At 32.9% G+C, this 19067-nt stretch overlaps 1 protein-coding gene and 1 long non-coding RNA gene across 12 annotated transcripts in view; one reads left to right on the top strand and one right to left on the bottom strand.

The window, feature by feature from the left end:
* The window catches only part of LOC122715375 (myosin-I heavy chain), a 36725-nt gene that overhangs the window by 5876 nt on the left and 11782 nt on the right, over positions 1–19067 (top strand). For 6 of the 10 annotated variants that reach the window (XR_006346822.1, XR_006346824.1, XR_006346825.1 and 3 more), the window contains 3 exons: positions 21–451; positions 544–650; positions 11493–11555. Coding sequence is in view for 1 of the 10 variants with exons in the window: in XM_043937518.1 (XP_043793453.1) it covers positions 544–650; positions 11493–11555 (170 nt within the window). In the remaining 9 variants the exon portion in view is untranslated. The remainder of the gene's footprint in view (positions 1–20; positions 452–543; positions 651–11492; positions 11556–19067) is intronic. The other 4 variants (XR_006346819.1, XR_006346818.1, XM_043937518.1 and 1 more) reach the window with 2 other exon arrangements.
* Positions 13035–18834, bottom strand: LOC122715376. Of its 2 annotated transcripts, XR_006346830.1 has the most exons (7): positions 18806–18834; positions 17638–17948; positions 16498–16728; positions 15291–16007; positions 14958–15200; positions 14765–14855; positions 13035–13683 (listed from the first exon to the last, which is right to left on the bottom strand). It is a non-coding gene; the product is annotated as an uncharacterized LOC122715376 (long non-coding RNA). The 2 variants fall into 2 exon arrangements; XR_006346829.1 differs by having other exon boundaries at positions 14765–15200.

Here is a 19067-nt window from a genome sequence, read left to right as displayed (position 1 = left end):
GATGAAATGATGATTTTCAGAGTGATGATTTATAGAGTAACATTTATTGATTACTGCGATATTATTTCATATTATGAAATGATAGGATAAAGAACGAAATTTCGTTACATATAGTTCGATGTTTGATTCGATGCTAGTGGCTTTCTATTAACACCTCAATCACATTGAAAATTGACCACCAGAGGTGACAAGGAATCGTCATGTACAATATTGTCCATGCTTGAACAACAGGTGGTCAGAGAATTTACCAGGTTTCCATATCGCGTTCCTTTTAAGCGAACGAGATCAATGTTAAGTGTTCATCGCAGAGCTCGAGTGACCAACAACTCGAGTGAAAAAGCTAAAAGAAATGAATAGAAGGACATGGTATTCTCAATTTATTTCTAATTACTAAAGAGGCAAAGATAAAAAATAAATAAATTCAAAAGAGATAAACATGTATTATAAAAAAGTTCGTTGAGATAATTCAATTATTTTACAAAAGATACAGTTTATAATAAAAATGTAATAGTTTTTTCTTACAAGTCTTTTTTCTTGTTTCAGGCTCGAGCCCTGAGTTGGGTGTCCCGGATATGACAGTCATCAGCGATATCGACGAAACGGGAATCAATCGAAACCTTCAAGTTCGATATGGAAGGGATCAAATATATGTATCCTTTGATCAAGCTTTAATTAATTAAAATTGTCTTATATCCATAAGGTAAGGTTATCAAAGAAATTTGTATGAATCCCTTAATGAAAAATCTTAATTGATCTTTTATTTATTTTTATTCTGAATATATTTTATATTATATTTTTTTCATGTATATCTAATTATATTTATTTGTTTGATTCTTTTAATATAGAGATTTGTTAAATGAGTTTGTGGTACGAATTACTACTTTTTTGTGACATCAAGGCAGATGTTAAAATAGAGATTGATTCACGAACGATTACAAAATTCATCATGTGGAATTCATAGTCTGCTAAACATATTAGAGCACGTGTGAACCGCCTTGTTTCATTCGTCCAGAAGTTTAGCAAAAAACAGTGAACGGACGTCCGTTCATTTCGTAATTCGTCGTTAGTGCACTCTGAAGTTAGAATTCTTCGCACATTCCTACGAATAACTCGAATTCACATTGTGCTTTTTCCTCCATTATTGTTGTTGTTATATATTAGGATTTCACATTGAAATTCTTATTCTTCAATTTTCAATTTTTAATGAAAACATTATTGAAAATTAAATAAGGAGAAAATTAAATAAACAAGGAATCATTAAAAAATAATAGATACGAAATTTCGAGAAGTATATAAATTTTATGAAATAATATACTTAAGAAACTTGAGTTAAATAATAACTTATTGGAATTGGTAAGATTTTGATAAATTTAATTTTGATTCAGAGAATTAAGAGAATTGAACGAATATCATTACGTAAAAGTATAAGCATTACGTACAACTATTGTGTATCTGATATTTAAAATAAGATATTTTTCAAAACACGACGAAAAAATCCATCAGTGTTCAAAGTTTCGATAAAATCAGTGACCCGAACTTTTCTGCGTAAATACAAGTATCTGATCTATAATTTTTATTAATAGAATGATGAAATCCACCAATGTTAAAAGTTTCAATGAAATCTGATGAAATGGAAAAATCTTATATCGTAAATATCCATTTGACCTTATAGAGAGTATTTTTCTAACCAAAAGTGGTGGAATATAATGCAATATTTTCTAAATATTCGATATCTAATATTACTTACCAATCATTTGTACTATTTTTCTAAACAAAAGGAGAAAGAGACGTTGATCAAGATTAAGACGATCAAATAACTGCCTCAAAGATCTTGCATTTCCTCTCATGAGTGCAATGAAGAGTATGAACTAGAGAGAAGAGACGCGAAAAATAATGAAGAATGATAGAGAGAACGAAAGGGGTTGAAGAAGGGTGAAGAAGTTAAAGAAGTGAACTATATGTATGAATTTTGTAGGGGTGGGGCGTTGCTCCCGGGTTGGTTGGTTGGTTGCCATGACAACAACCCTAGTCAGCTGGTGAACCACCCCAGGGCCAGACCCATTCATCCTCTTGGCTTCACCGACCCAACGACCGACACCGACACGACCCACTGTCGTTTCTTGTCATGCTTTAATTCGCACCCTTCTTCCTATCCCTCTCGGTTCATCCCTATGTCTGCGATCCATGGATGTGGAGAGAGCGACAAGACGGCCAAATGATCATCCGTACTTTCTATTGTGGTTCAATATTCATAGGATCCGGTATACATATAATATCGTCTGGTCTTGAGCAGATATCGAGAAAAGTCTGAGGGTCTGAGGGTAAAAAATCCACAACTTTTTTGTTAAATATCGACCTCTTAATTGGATTAGTTTTCCTCTTAATTGGTTTATCTGAGAAAAATAGCTAATTCCTTAGACTGAAAATATCTATTGTATCCCTGAAAATATCGGAGAAGTTTTGGTTTGAGTGGTAAAGTTAGTTTAGTAATAGTTTTGGGGTCTAGTTAGTTTTCTTTGTTACCAGGCTTCCTTTCTTTTTTACAATGAATAGTTATTCATTGTAATAGTTGTAATATTGTAATATTCATTGAATAGTTATTCAGCTTTTTTTTTTTTGTATCTTTTACACCAATTATTTTTTCTTCAATATCTAGGCACAAAACAATGAATTTTTCTCCTTAAAGAAAAAATTCTTCTATAGAAAAAAATAATACAGAAAAATATGTATCATATAATATCTTTATATTTTATGTTTTTAAACACGAATAGATTATGATTAAGTCATTAACGAAACCAGAACAGTTTTAATCAATTGCGTAATTTTTGTTCATCTCAGTTCGGTATAGATCAAACACCGGAATTCAAACGCGTGATGCGTTCGCCTCGACGATTTAGGTCGTAGTAGCACTTGTTAGTGGACATTTCCTCGTGTGTCACGATGTCGATCGTTGCCGGTTTCGCCATGTGTAGGACGAAATGTATCGTTGTAAAACAGATCGCCCACAAGATCATGGATCACCGAGCCACGTTCAAGGAAACGTTCTTTGTTTCCTTATTCGCAATAATTGACATTTGATGGATTTAATTTTATCGTTTTTCGCATTAAGAATTTAGAAGAGGTTGTTGAACTTTTGATAGATTTGAATTGGCAGCAGGGGTTTAATTTTGATAAATATAGGTGAATTAAATATTCTAAACTCATTATATGTGTTTTTAATGAAAATTAATGAAAATTCATTTTTTCATTCTCGGTTAATAATTTTTCTTAGCGTTGAATTGCATTTAATCAGCGAATGCGTAAGGCTCAAATAGCTTCAGTATGTAGTCACAGATCGTTCCAGCCTCTGCAGGAAGTTTAATTATCGGTTGATTGCAGCAAACGAATAAAACCGTGTATTCAATGACCAAACATCGTGAACATACCACGTATCAATCAATCCATGTGTAATTAGTATAAGTAACTAACCGCATCCTGCAATTTCCACCATCGATTCCAAACAATCCATCGTCGAACAATTTCAATAGAAATAAAAAAAAATCGATATCCCAATACACGACGATTCAAATTTTTTTTAATATCTTTAATAATTTATATCGAAATGCTTTCAGATATAACTGATACAACTGATTGATTAAATCATGTCTGAATTTATTATGTACACAATTGTATCGATTTAGCTCGTGCATTACATAAAGTAAATCGAATCTCGCAAAATATACATTGTCGTTCTCATTAATATTTAAGCAAATATCAATAATACCTTCTATCGATTAAATAATACATAATAATCTGAATCAAAATATGGAATATTATCTTTTCTTAGAAGTTGTTTAACATTTAAATATTTATTCAGTTCTCTGAAACATATAGAATCTCTTCATTCAGAAAAGAGAATAGATTATTTTGTATCTTACTCGTAAAAATGATATGAATTATGATAAAAATAAAAGTATGCTCGTATATATTTTCCACATATATGTATGTGTACACGTAACTCCTCGAATTCTTTCTATATATATCTATATATATCTTTCTATATCGTTACACATCAAAACTTTTTCTATGCTATCAAGAATCGTCTGGTTAATAGAACTATCCCGGTGTCTATCGCGATTCCTCCCAAAGGAGGTTCGATAGATCGTCGGTTGATTAAATGGCTGCACTGTTGTTCGTCTTTGCGAGCTCCCGTTTCGATCGCGAGATAACATGAAACGGCACAGATAAAGTACAGTAGCCTCCACGGTGGTGAATACACGGGAAATAAATTCGGTCGGAGGTCAAAGGTTACGTTGTTCGTATATTGGAACGAGCGAATCGACAAATTTATTCCAGATTACGAAATTCAATTTTCGAAAATTTAATCAGATCTTCGTGAAAAAAAAAAGACAAACTACAATTGTGAGGTTTCACGTTAAACGTGTTACTCTTTGTCTTCATAGCGAGATTTTTACATTTTTTTGGCTTACATAACATGTTTTTAAAGATTTTACAATTTTCTCCATTAAATAAATAGGACAATCGGAAAAAAGCAATGTGTAATTGAATAACACTAGTTATTTAAATAATCATTGTCGTAAATACACGTTTTACAAGAGTCGTGAATAGAATGAACTCGTGCTCCGTCAATCAAAATTTCCACTTACAAAGGGATAAAAAATAAAAAAAAAAAAGGGAAGACTAATCATCTCGTGAGACGAGAGCAAAATTATATCATCGTTTCTCAATTATCTCGTTTGATCAGGGACGATCAAACGACGAATATAATAAATTCCATTTAAACGAATCTCTCTCTCTCTTTCTCTCTCGCCTCCATTACGGAAAGGTTTGCACCGGGCACGGTTGATCGAATCTCGTTAAAGTACCACGGGAACGGGAGTAATTACTTCGAAACCGGTACAGTTTTACCAGCCGTGGAACTCCTCTCTTCTGTCGCGGTTAATTTCGTTAGGAAAATTGAAAGTTTCGAGGCGAGCCATAGCCGTGTTTGCGGGGCCGCCTATCTCGTCGCGGTGGAAAACATCGATGGCATACAAATAAGAGGCTCGCGAGGATATCCATGACGATGCGTGACACTTCTTTATAATCTCTTTGTACTTTGCACTTCGGTTCGGAATTTTACGAAATAATTCTGGAAAAAAAGTGAATGAATGAATGAATGGAAATGAGAGAAGAGATCTCGATTAATTTTAAGTAAGTAGGGATGTGGAATGAAAATTTGAAACGAGCGAACGATCGATCGATTCAAATTGAGAAAGAATAAGAAGACTTGCTTTCAAAAAATAATGGACGAATCTTCTTCCATAGTTGGAAAAAAAATTTTTCGAACACATTCAGAATTAAAACATGGTGATCTCAGGGTAGACGAGATTACGAGGAAAAGAGAGAAAGAGATGAACGATGCTCGATCGGATAACCGGTGTTGCACCAGGGTGGCGAGGAGGATCTTCAGCTTCCGGTTTCGACGTTGTCGCCGGGGCTAGGGTTAATCCGATATCCCGAAAGAGAAGCGACCTCGTGAAAAAAAAGAGGAGAGAAGGCGTTTGAGTATCTCGTATGAGAGGTGGATAATGGGTGGCCGATGAAACGTAGACGGTGAGGAAACGAAGAGTTGAAGAGTCTTATCCCTTTTCTTCTTTCTTTCTTTTTTTCCTCGTGTGAACGAAATGAGGAAGCTTCGATCCAAATATTGTCGACAACCTCGGGGGAGCTTGTTTTAAATAACAACGATGTCACGGAATTTATATTTTCTGATTGCCATCGTGTTCCTCTGACGCCCACTTCTTTGTTCGTATTTAAAAAAAAATAAAAAATAAAAATAGGAGAGAGAGAAAAATTTCACGATATCGTATACCGGAACTTCGTGATAAAGGTCGATCGAGTTGGATGGAAAAGGAAACCAATGGAATATACATGTGAATATATGAACGTACATATTATTATAAAAAATATATGCAGTTGCTGGTTTCTTACTATTTGATATTTTGGATTTGTGTTCTTGTATTATGACGTGAATTGAATCGTTAAAAAGGGGACTGTTATTGTGATGTAGCCGCACGTAGAATCGTGTATGTTTCGTAAAAGAATATTAAATTTTTGGGTCTTCATTGAATCGATATTTTTTTGTTTACAAATGAATTTGTAGGTAATTTGAATAATTAAAATGTTAGAAGTTAGATTAAAAATTATTTAAGGTTAGATAGATTAGATCTCGAAAATTTTATTTTTCGATTGTGTGAATATCATTTATTCGCATCTCGTTCACGAAATTCTTAATCGGCAGCATTTAAATTAAACGGATCGGGTTCGTTGCCTCTTTCCACTCATCGTGGCCTAATTCGCGTATCGATAGCTCTGATAAATCGGGTTTCTCGAAAAACTGCCACGTTTCAGGTCTCGTATAATCCATCTCCAGCCTTATATTCTTCAGCTTCGCTAGAGGTTTCAAAACACCGCTAAAAGGTGGCCGAGCTTCGGCCTCGACGAAAGCAATTGAAGCAGAGCGGCTAAGAGCGCTTTGCCACCGAGAGGTTAATGAGAGTGTACCATCCTCCGCCTCGTGACTCTCTATTTGTCGCTTGTGATACAAAAGAAAATGCATAAAGAGATCGCGTAATCATTATCGACGCTCGGTGTTACGTTTTAATTGAATATTTTCTACTTTAATACGTATTTTCCTCAAAGATTTTTTAACATATAGAAAAACACGATACGATCCAATATCGTAACGAAGATTAAATAAACTCGTCAAAGAGCAAGAATAATTTACATTTAACTCTCTCTCTCTCTCTCTCTCTCTCTCTCTCTCTCTCTCTCTCTCTCTCTCTCTCTCTCTCTCTCTCTCTTGAGGAGGAGAAAATGTATCATGCATTATTCAAAATGCTTTTGATTATTTTCACTTAGATATTCATTGTAACTCCTTATAAATTTATTCTGTTTGACACTGAAAAAAGAAAATTTTATTTAGTCTGATTAAGTAGTAGAACAAGAATACAAACATGTGGAAATACGTGATCCATCATCGCTGAGATTTATCGAGTAGGTATTCCAACCCTATGCCTGTCAAAGTCGTTCAAGAGAGCCTCTCCACGTCTCGTAAAAAACAGATCACGTGTAATATAATCGACGTTTGCCTTCGCTGATTACCTTCATTGTCCCTCATATTTGCCCAATGTTATTCGTAATTTACTTTCGAAAACCAAGTTTCGAAGATATCTCATCTTCACGAAGAGAATATTAAACTTGTGTTTCGTCTCCATCTGATAAAGTGGTAGCGGATATTCCTTTTCGGGTCAGTCTTCTTTCAGGTCACCCGGCTCGCCTGTACACACACGGGGGAGTTGCGTTTTATTGAAAATTTCATGCTCTGTTTGTCCGGCGCGCGCGAGATCGTCCTTCCCGGTTTTTGGGTCAGCCACCCTGTTTGCGACGTGTGTCTGTTGACCCTCGAACGGCCGGATACCGACCGTCATTAGGTTGGCGCAGTGGAAATGCGGACTCGAGCCGAGATCGAGTTGGTGATCGATAGTTTGCGATTCGAGCCGAGCCTTTTTACCTTTTCCTTTGAAATTAACCTTTTGATACGAGTTTTTCAAAATTTCTGTTTTCAACTCCTCTTTCTCCCCCCCCTTTGATTGTTGGGATTATACTCTTTGAGATTATATTTTTACCTTTTACCTTTGAAATTTTTTCCTCTTAGCTTTTGAAACCTTTTTTTGTTTGAATTCCTTTGATCGTTTTTTTTTTTTTTTTTTGGTATATCTTTTTCGAGATTTTTATCTTGACCTTTATTTGTTTTCAATATCTCGTTTCATCAGATATCTGTTTCGAGATTGTTTTTTATTCGGACGAAGATAATACTATTGAATGCTTGATATTATCTTTTAATTTAATGGATTTTTAACGCGTTATTATTCTCGTTAAAAATGAGCGAACGATTCAAAGGAAGATTGCTCTTTTTATAAATTCTCTCTCTTTACCTTCAACGTTCGTTTCGCCGATTAAAAATTTCGACGGATTATTCCAATAAAACGAAGACACATTAGAGATTCGTTACTCTCCCCGCGTAAAGAAAAAAAAAAAAGAAAAAAAAAACATCTGAGAGAGGAATCACTCGCCTCGAGACAAAAACGAAAGTGGATAAAAAAGAAATGATTACATTTCCATCTTTTGAAGCGCTTTTTCAACCGGCTGTTTTCACTTCTACTAGCAAAAACCGTAACCAAAGATAATATAGGCTTGAGTGGCGATTTTCTCTCGGTTAAAGGGTTCGATATAGCGATTTCCTCTCGTCTCGGCTTCACCTCTACTTGACGACAATTCTACCGTTAAATTTTGTCGAAACAGGTCTGGCAACTGATTGGCTGATTCAGCTTCGATTGCAGGAACAGATGCCAATAAATTCAAGTCTTTGTGTTCAAACTCGATAACGTTTTTTTTTTTTTTTAACAATATCTCATAAAAATAAAATAAAACGTGAATTTTTTTTTTAAATTTTAAAGATTACATTTCCTGTGCACGTTAATATCTTTGAAAGGAATTTCATGGAAGATTCCTCTTTCGGTATGATTCTCTACGACCGACCAGAGATTAATATCGTCAACGACAATGGAAGGAAATGCGGCTGTCCATAAGGAATTTCCTGCGGATAACAGATCTGTATTTCCTTTTTCTAAAATGAAAACTGAGTTCCTGATACGTTCCTGGGGATCGTTATCTTTTTAATTTTTACTTTTATCGATAGATTTTTCAAAAAAAAAAAAAGTTTTTTGACGTAATCAAATTTTAATCGTAGCTGGCTATCTTTGAAACTTCTTCTTCTCCGAATTATATTATATATCTTGTTTGAATTTGGCTTATCATTCTAGATAATTTCAACGAAGTTTTAAACTCGACATTACATCAAATCTCGAAGTATGTTTAACATTTCAAGATATCAAAATTTTGATATAAAGTTGACCGACCTTGCCTCTTTCCAGTTTAAATATTCTTTCAATTTAGAGGTTTGATTAGAAGGAAACTAGAAAAGAGGATTTCGAATGAAACATTTGTTTTCAAGAGATTTTTACGGGTTATTGCTCTTTTAACGACTTCTTCTTTTCGAGTTTGATATGTCGAGGAGGAATTGGTGAAGGAATAACAAATCGAGGATGGTCTTTGTCCTGTCACTTTCCATCTTTCTTTCGATCGATGAAGCTGTCTTTCTCCGTCAGGGTAACTCGAGTTCTATAAACGACAAGATAGAAGGCCATCTTTACATCGCAATAAAAGAAGAAATATTTGCCGGTGGATAGAAAGGTCGAGGACTAAAATAGACGTAACGCCACCCTGTATGGAATAGACTGCTGGAAAAAGCGCCATCAACCTCCCTGCTTTTCGGCAAAAGTGTACGAGAAAAATACCAGTTACTTACGCTTAAATAATTAAAATTATTCAAAATTCTCTCTCGCAGAATTTTTTCGAATCGTTTTGTCGAAATTATTTCTGTGAATAATTCTTGAAATAGGATCGTAAGTTATTTCTTCTTTACTATTTTTTAAATTAATATTTTCATCACGTAGAGAAACCACACAGATAGACTGCACTCGTTTCAAATAATTTTCCTAAATTTTTACCTGTCCTTTCCATTCGAATAATTCCAATAATTCCAATATTTTCCCAAATTTCTTAACGCACAAATGACAAAAAACTCGTGTTTCAGATGTGCACAGTCGCGAAATGTAACCCATCTCACCACCAGTTCCAGAAGCAGACTATTTGGTGTGGGGAGGGGCACCCTGTCGTTCCAAATGTTACAGAAGGGTGGTACGGTTATATAGGTGTATTATCCCCTTTCTCGCTGCAGGCATTCATCCGTGAGTCATCCGCCCCGGGTGTGACGTCATTTCGACGTCCTCCACCCCATCGGAGAAATCCACCATCGGAAGCGTGTCATCGTTCGATTATTATGCAAGGGAGAGATTCAGGAATCGTTCGATCGTCCTCTCGAGAATTATTTCGTTCGTTGCAACCGATAATTTTCGTCCCTTTTCCCCCGTTAATTCGAATGAAGATATCATACCGACGTATTCTGACAATACTCGAGTTATGGAGTTGGATGGAAAGAAGAAGGGAACTAGCAACTCGAGACCATTCGGTAATTCGAGAGATCGTTAAAATCGTTTCGCGTTTCTCAAGTGGCGCAAGCTCTCTCGACTTCCGCTTCCTACTTCTCTATAGACCACGTTCAATGCGTTTAGCTGTCGAGACTCGCTTTTCTTCTGCCTTAAGCAGGGTAAATTGCGAGACAATCGCTGGAAAACACTGTATTCGTACACGGTGGAATATAGATAGATTCGTGGAGATAGGATTCGTTCGATTTTTTAGAATAGATTTAAATTGGTATGTGTAATTAAAATTAGTTAATTTATTATGCTGTTTGAAGATAGTTTTATTTAATAAACGATTAATATTTTACGTTCATCGTTGTTATTCAAATTGATTGAATTTGACGACAGATTGTCACCAATTGTGAATGACAGAGGGAGTGAATTATGATGGGGTGAGGATGTGAAAGGAGGAGAAAGAAACGTTTAATTGCTGGGGAGGAAGTCGATATTTTGATCGAATTCGACCGTTTCATTTCTATATTTGGATCGATTTAATTATTTTTCTTTCTTTTTTTCTTTCGTTTGGAGAAAGCATATTATCATAACGATGCGTTTCGATTTCTGGGGCAGGCGTAGGTTGGGTAAAAATAACACGACCCATGGTATATTGGAATAGAAAATATCAGGCCATTTGCTTCGAACATTTTTCCGTATGGACATGTTTTAAACTGGAATTGGAAAAAAAAAAAATGCCAACTATAATAGTAATATAGTTTGAAAGTAGTAGTTTTTTATGCATTGAATATATTTAAACACTTTTATACTTTTTCTACTTTCGTACGTATGACCATAAGATCAAAGATATTACAATGCAAACTTTTATTTTCTACCAAGACAAATGAAAAATTAATAACTATGTATGTACGTAACACGTGGTTGTGTGAATGCGTCGAGACAATTTTCGACAAAACGTTATTCATTTATCTTTCACTTCCTTAAATATACAAATTTCATAAAGCAGTCGGAAAATATAAAAAGAAGAAAATACCGACACGCGTTCACATTGCTGCACCACGCGTGACGTCACGCTCAGAATACAAGCCCCCATTGGGAATGCATGTCGCATTATCATTCAAGGAGGTTCACGAGGTTGGAGAATGAGAAATAATACCGTCGACACGGTTCCTTTCAGCTACAGGTAAACACAACCTTCCGCCTCTCTTTTTTCCCTCCCTTCCTTCTTTTTTTTTTTTTCTTTCTTCAAATTTCCATTTCTTCCTTTCTCTTCCTTCGTTCATTTGCATCCCTCAGATTAATAGACGAATGGCTGAATGCATCAGCGATTTAACGAGTCGGCGCACCGATAATTTTCCTTGACTTAGTATTACGATTATTCGACACCAGACGTATACCGGATCCATATTGGTGGCTGTGAACCCCTACAAAGAAGTGGACTTCTACACGAACGTGAGTAAATTGGAATTATTGCGCGTGATTATCTTTTAATGCCCTGCATTTAAAACGAATGCTAGATTCTTTTCTTTTATTCTCCCTCTCCCTTTCTATCTCTCTCTCTCTCTCTCTCTCTCTTTCTTTCTCTCTTTCTTTCTCACTTTTTTTTCTTTTGTACATTTGGATCGAAACAATCGATTCGATTGTACGGAGATTGTGAGTCGAAAGCCTGGCTCATTGTACGATTGGGGATAATTGGCGTCATTGAGAATACGAATTATGGGGTAGCATATACTTGAAAAACTCAGGGGTGGAAATAGTTAGTGTTTTGTCTTTTTCATAGGAAAGCAATTTTTTTTAAATTTAATGCAATTTCACATCAAAGTTGGATTCGTTACTTGATTTTGAGGCACGTCACCTTTTTAGATATTTTAAAAATATTATAAGTCTATTTTTTGATTTTTTTTTTTTCATAAAATTTGTTATCTACTTTTACTTCACTGCTTTATCGTTTTAGAATTATTTTTATATTTTTTGAAGAAAAATGTAAAAAAATATAGGATATAGATTAAAAAGCGATACGGCAAAATTAAAGTGACAAGCATCGTGCCGCTGTTACTAAAATGCGCAATTACTTACGCACTTCCTGCGTCAAATGTGTGCAGGAAGTGGCGTCGAAGAATAGCAAATATTAAACACGGCGGTTGCCTCGAAGAACAGAGAAGGCTGCACGTGCCCCCATCCCCTCTTCTTTCGAAGTAATAATTGGCTTCTCCTTTCAGTATACAATTAAGAAGTTGGTCATGAATTTCATGAAAGTTTTATTATTAAATTGTGATCATGAATCTTTTTGGAATTTTTAACAATAATTTTTCCTTTTTATCTTTTTACTATTAAAATAATTCTGGCCATCATTTTCTAGTGCTATTTTGTAGCACAAATTTTCTTGTTGTACTTATAAATTTTTCGATTAAAGTATTGTATTATAAAATATTTTTGAGTCAATCCAAATATAAAAATTATTTTTTTATTATTAGTTTTAATATAAAAATGATATTGAATTGTTATATTCTATCATCATATAAGAAAGAATAGTTATAAAAATATAAGAAAAAATTGGTAATTTATGATTGATATTGTAACAATACAAAGTTCTTATCAAACTTGTTTCGTTAACACGCAAAACGCGAGAAGACAGAACGGCTTTATCGTATTGGAAAACAGGAAACGGAAACCGCAACGTGCTTTCATAGTGATATCGCGAAACGACTGATCAACTCTTTGAAAAGGTTTTCTAGGTCACATTATCGATCTATCGGTGTAAATCATTTATTTTTCCAGCTGTGAAAACACCATATTTTCCCCTTATTTTTTTCGTTATTTCCATAAACTATTATTTTAAACTATTATCACTTCAAATAATCGATTATTTCCAAGAAATATAATTTCCATATATATATTAAATTTATAACATTATACATTTTTGATGTTCTAATTGCAAAAAATATTTCTAAACAAAATTATATTTAAAAAAGAGAAAAAAATTCCAATCTCTGCGTATAATCTATTATCTATATATCATAAAAAAAATTTTCATTAACAAAATGAATTTTTGCGAGATAATACACAAAGACTTTCACGATCGACTGTACTTTAAAATATATTACAACTCGAATTCAAGACACCTTATACGTGGCGAACGTGTTAAACCACTTTCCACTTTCATAACTCAAAAATATTCCCACCGTTCTCAAAAAAATTATCTATGCGTTACTTTCGAAAATATTCTTGCTTCCGATAACCAATGACAAATTGGTCTTTCTATCCGACCTGAAAAAGGCGGGGATTTCGAACTTGGCAAGCGCATATCCTCGATAATCGTGCATAGCTCGTCATTTTTCTCCTGTTTCTCATGCGTGCGTCGCTTTTTAATCTCTATTTCGAGGCGTGCGAGCATCGGGCTTAAAACCATTGGCGGCGTTAACGCGCATATCAGCCTGGCCAGTGAATTAGGGTGCGCAGCCTGCGCGCGAGGACTTATTTCGGGATCGAGTGGCAGCCACTTCGTACGTAAATACGGGTCGCCGACAGTGAAACGGTCCTCGAACGGCATTCGACCCTTCGAATATCGTGTGGCGTCGTGCTATGGAAAAGAGAGAGAAAAAATAAAATAAAACGAAAGGGTTACGCGATTAAATCAAATTAAGGCAATAAAAAAGAAAAAAAATGACGGTACAATAAAATTTATTCCGAGTCAGCGATTTAACCCTTTCCACCTGGTCGAAGTCGTATGACCCTCTTTTATTTTTTTCTATTGTAAAGATTATATGTATATATATATATATGTAAAAGATTACATCATTTTAGTCGTATAATTTTTTTAATCTTTTCTTTTAAATAAATTTTAAATAATATTCTATAAAAGAATTAATTTTTTTTTAATTTTAAATTTTTTTTAATTTTGTAAAGGATTTTTATTTTTAATTTTTTTCTATTTCTGTGTATAATTTCTTTTCATATCATAGAATTCTATATCATTTATCTTATTTTTTTATATTTTCTATATAATTTCGAGACTTTTAATATAAATGATATTTATTACATAATTTTATTTGCTTGATTCGAGTAATCTTTTAAAGAGATTTAGTATAGTATAGTATTTTTTCTGTGATTCATGTTCGACTGGTTTCCACGAGTTGTCTGTTATAGATTCGATGGAACTATTCGATGGAAAACTGCTTTGATGTATAACCCGTGTCTCTACATTAATCGTGTTCTTTTGACTTTATAAATTCACGTTGTACATACCAAATGAGTCACGTTTTAAAGAGGTTTTGAAAAGAGGTCTTTTGAATAGATCTTTCTCGATAAAACTTATAATAAAACCAAATATTCTGCTAATTAATCTCTATCTGAATTCATAAACATTCAAACTGGATTCAATTATTATTATTTATTAAAAGAACAAAATTCAAAAACTTCTTTTCCTTTTAAATATTTTATCTTATTTCTATCTTTCATTTATATTAATTTCTACACATTCAATCTCTATCTTTTATTTAAATTACTATCTAATAGAAGAATATAAAAACTTTCTTTTTTTTTAAAACAAATTCAAAATCAATAAAATCTCTTCCATAATTTCTAAATATTCAATCTTTATCTATTTTCAAAAATAACTATTTAACAAAAGAATATAATTAAAAATTTCCTTCCTTCCTTACCTTACTCTCAAAATAAATTCTTCTCTTAGAATAACAATGCTTCCAGAATCTAAGAGGGCGTTGTCTCTGGCAAGAAAATTCCAAGTAACCTCTGTTTCCAAAGATATGAATAATATACATTTTTAAGTGAAATATATAACAAGTAGAAGAAAAAGAAAATAAAGATTAAAATGTGAAACGATTGTATATATACGATAGATCGGTAATTTCGAAGGTCAGCCGGGGTACCAAACGAGGACCCCTGGCTGGCAAGAAGGAAGAGGGTGGCTCGGTGTGGTGCACGCCCCGTGTTATTGATCGGGCTGGAGCGCACATCGGATTCGGAGACTCGTCGTGGTTGCCCTGGAGCCTTCGGTGCCTCGTCCTTTCCTCTCGTTGGCGACGGTGCCCGGGTACCCATGTCGATCCGCATAAACCTATTACCGATTCTTTTCTTCTAGAAATTCAACGTATTCGATTGGATATTGAACATGACATACGGTTAAAAATAATTGTACACGAATTAAGGATAAAGAATTATTTTTACCTTGAATTTTAAGTTTAACTTGACTTATTTTATATACTTTTGATTTATAGATATATTCATATAAATGAAATTATTTGACTTGATTATGTGTAGTAAAGTATTTGAGTTGATTTCAAGTGAATATCTAATAGAATTCATTCAAAAGAAATTGTATAATTGAAGTATAATTGAAAGAAAGAGATTCTTTACTTAAATACTGTTATTTTCATGGTAATTCTTGCAGTTTATTGTTTTCTAATTAACAGGATCTATGCCTATTAATCCACTTCTCTCGATCGTTAGCCTAACTCATAGAAGGAACTTGGGAATACAGTTAGCAGATCTCAACGATCTTAATATGTAAGGATAATTTTGTGGTAATTGAATATGGGTTCTCCTCGTGAACGGTGTCGTGTTTTGATTAATCGTCGACCACCACGATATCTATCTTGGATAGGACCAGGATAATTTCCGCTGCCACTTACGAACCGCAGTAACGTCTTACATCATACCTAATCCTGATTTATCATTGTTATCAGATAACTTCAACATAATAGTTTCTGAAGTTTTAAAAAATTGCATCAAGTCTTAAAAAGTAAATCACATAGTTATAATTATTATTTGAAAAAGATTTTTAAAAGGATAATTTCCGCTGCCATTTAAAAACCACGATAAATTTTACACCATATCCATTCTTGATATTTATCATTATTAGCACGTAACTTCAATGCTAAGTTCCTGAAATTTTTAAAAGGCTATGTTAATTTTCTTCAGAAATTAAATCATCCAATCGAATAAATAGTATTTCAAAAAAATTTATAAAAGAAATGAAATAATATTAAAATATACGTTTCATGAAAGAGAGACGATAAATAAATTGAAGAAAGAATTGATAAATGATATTTAGAAATATGTAAATCGGGTCAAAAAACTTTTTAGTTTATCAGTATCTTTTCAAAAACAAAGGAAACTGGAACATCTCGATATATTTTTTCATTTGCAGTATAATGCAAACGAAGGTATACTCTAGAGAGAATATTTTTATTTCGTTGTTGCACATTCCGTATTATTTATGCTTCTATCTCCCTTTCATTTTTTTTTTCTTTCACTCATATTGCACGAACGATCAATCCGACTGTTTCGAAGTAATCAACCGTACTGATTTACGTCAAAGACGATCATCCAGCAGTAACTGGACCGCCAGTATGTGTCGTCATTAAGATCAGACCTGCAGGCTGTTAGATCGCTCCATTTTGTTCCAGGTCTTTTCTATTTTACGCCGTTTTACCGGCTGTGGTTTTGTTCGTTCGAGAAAACGAAGCGTCCCCCTTTTTCTGGAGCCGTCTCATTCTTTGGTTTGAAGAATGGGCTCTGCTCACGTGACCACCAATGCCTCGTTAGGTTTCCATGCAAATAAGATGTAGATCTCTGTTCTCACGTGTATAATTTCCATCATTTCCTAAAAAAAAAAAAAAAAAATTAATTTCATATTTCTTTCTTTTCTAAATCAAATTAGAATAATTTTAGAATATATATTTTTTATAAATTTATTATCATGATTTTGTATGTTTTGTATTGAAAATTAAAGTTAATGCATTTTGATTTATAGTTATAATTGAAAAATAAAGACAAAGTTAATGTATGACAAATTTTGATGTTTGAGATTATTATATAGAAATTGAAATCTTTTTATGTATTAAATTATAATCGTGCTAATATTTAAAAAATTTCAGAATAAAATATTAGAAAATTCAGAATAAAATATTTATTATTAAAGAATAAAATATTATATTTTCGATCTTAACTTAGAAATTCAATTTCAATATCAATAAAATATAAGAAATATAATTTCGCTATAATTTTTTTCAATTGACAATACATATTTTCATTCAGCTTCCCATAAAAATTATTTATGACGTTCTTTGCGAATTGCCAAGAGTCAACAAACTTAGAGGAAATCTCTAAGTCTCTTTTTATTATTCTTTTCTATATAATATGAGAATCCTCAAATATCTTTAATCAATTCTCTCGAATTTCTTTTATGACTTTAATTAATAACGAACAATGCGATTAATCAACATTAAAATTTTCTTTTACCGTGTTACATATATTAATATTCTCTGATATATTTGATTGACTATCTAATTTTTGAAATTTTTGGGAATCTCTTTTGAACAATTTTTTTTATTAAAATTATGATATATATGTTATTATTAACATGTAAAATGCAACAAAAATTGAAAATGAAAGATTTTTTATCGGATTATATTTCAAAATATTTTTCAAAAATTAAATAAATATGCAATAGAAGGATTAAGAAGCAAATATATGGAAAACAATTCTGTTTTTATGTTCGATTCGATGTAACCTCGTTTTTCTGCTCGTCTTTGCGCACATAGTCGGGCAACGACACCATCGAAGAAAGAGGGGTCGTAAGCACGACCTCGGTGTCCTGACACGAGTCGTGGCCTCTAGTCGGCGAACCGTGCACTGATTTTGCAGTCGCAGCTGCAGGAATAAATGGGGACACAAGTTCTTCGCTCATTCGAGGCTCACGAGTACTCGCTTCGAGTCAAAACATTCGCGATGCGCATAGCTCGCTCGTTTTCCGCGCTTTTCTTCCGTTCTTTTCTTTCCGACCATTGTGTGAAAGCAAAGAGCCAGTCATTTTGTTCCGTTCTACAAAGAGGAAGAAGTTTTTGAGAATCCGAAAGATATTTTTGATGGTGTGAAAGAAATAGAAATAGATATAAGTAGATATGCATTACGCTTTGAAATGTGGACACGTATGATAATAGAACTGTAAATCTGGGATAATAGCATACAAATTGTAGAATTTAAAGGCAAATTAATATCTTTATACTTACAATCTTTTTATAGTTATTTTTTAATAATTTTTTAATAATTTAATAAATTTTTACAAATTTTATTTTTAATTTTATTATGTTATATTCTCTCATATCGTATCATTCTCTCGTATCATAATATTCATAAAAATGAAAATTATTTTATTTTATTTTGTAATTATAATTAAAAAAAAAATTTTTAAATGAGCTAAAAAGTTATATTATTAGTATATGAGGATAAACGTTGTTTGAAGAAATATTAGGTTTAAAAAATAATGGTCATATTTCAAAAAATCTCATTTTCGGCTGTAGATATGTTTCTCCAAAGGAACAATCTTGCAATAAAAGTTAGATAACCTGCTAAGAGCTGTTCAAACATCGTTTTAATAATAGCAGCTTGCTAAAAATTGACATTCTTAAAAAACAAACAATCATGGATAAAAAAGTATGGAGATTGTCGAAAATTCATTTTTTTACACATACTAATGTACGGATATATATATATATATATATATATGTACACATTTATATATATATATATTTTTCAAAGAAAACAGATAAGATATGCCTATAGGACTTCCGTATGACAGCCACCTGGAATTCGTTGTATTCCACTATTTTTAACGGAGACCATTTATTTTCTCAAGAACTTATGGCCATAATTTAAGTTTATCTTCCATGCAAACATACCTGAAGATAATTCCTTTCGAACATATCCGATAAAGTATCTTCTTAGTATTATCTTTATCCTCTGGTTACATTCAGAAAAGAAAGGAAAATAACTTTCATTAGTTATTTGAAAAATACGACAGATGGCGTATTTTTGAGCATATATATATATAGAAAAATTTATAAATGGAGATTATTGATAGTATTGGAAATAACATCGATTTTTTTTTCTTTCAATACTATTTATTCTTTTTACAAAAATTCTTTCTCAAAAATATAGTAA

Source organism: Apis laboriosa, unplaced genomic scaffold, assembly GCF_014066325.1.
Source record: "Apis laboriosa isolate Shangri-la unplaced genomic scaffold, ASM1406632v1 scaffold34_cov151, whole genome shotgun sequence".
Taxonomy (NCBI): Eukaryota; Metazoa; Arthropoda; class Insecta; order Hymenoptera; family Apidae; genus Apis; species Apis laboriosa.
The sequence above is the reverse complement of the archived record's forward strand: the minus strand, read 5'-3'. Positions and strand labels throughout refer to the sequence as shown.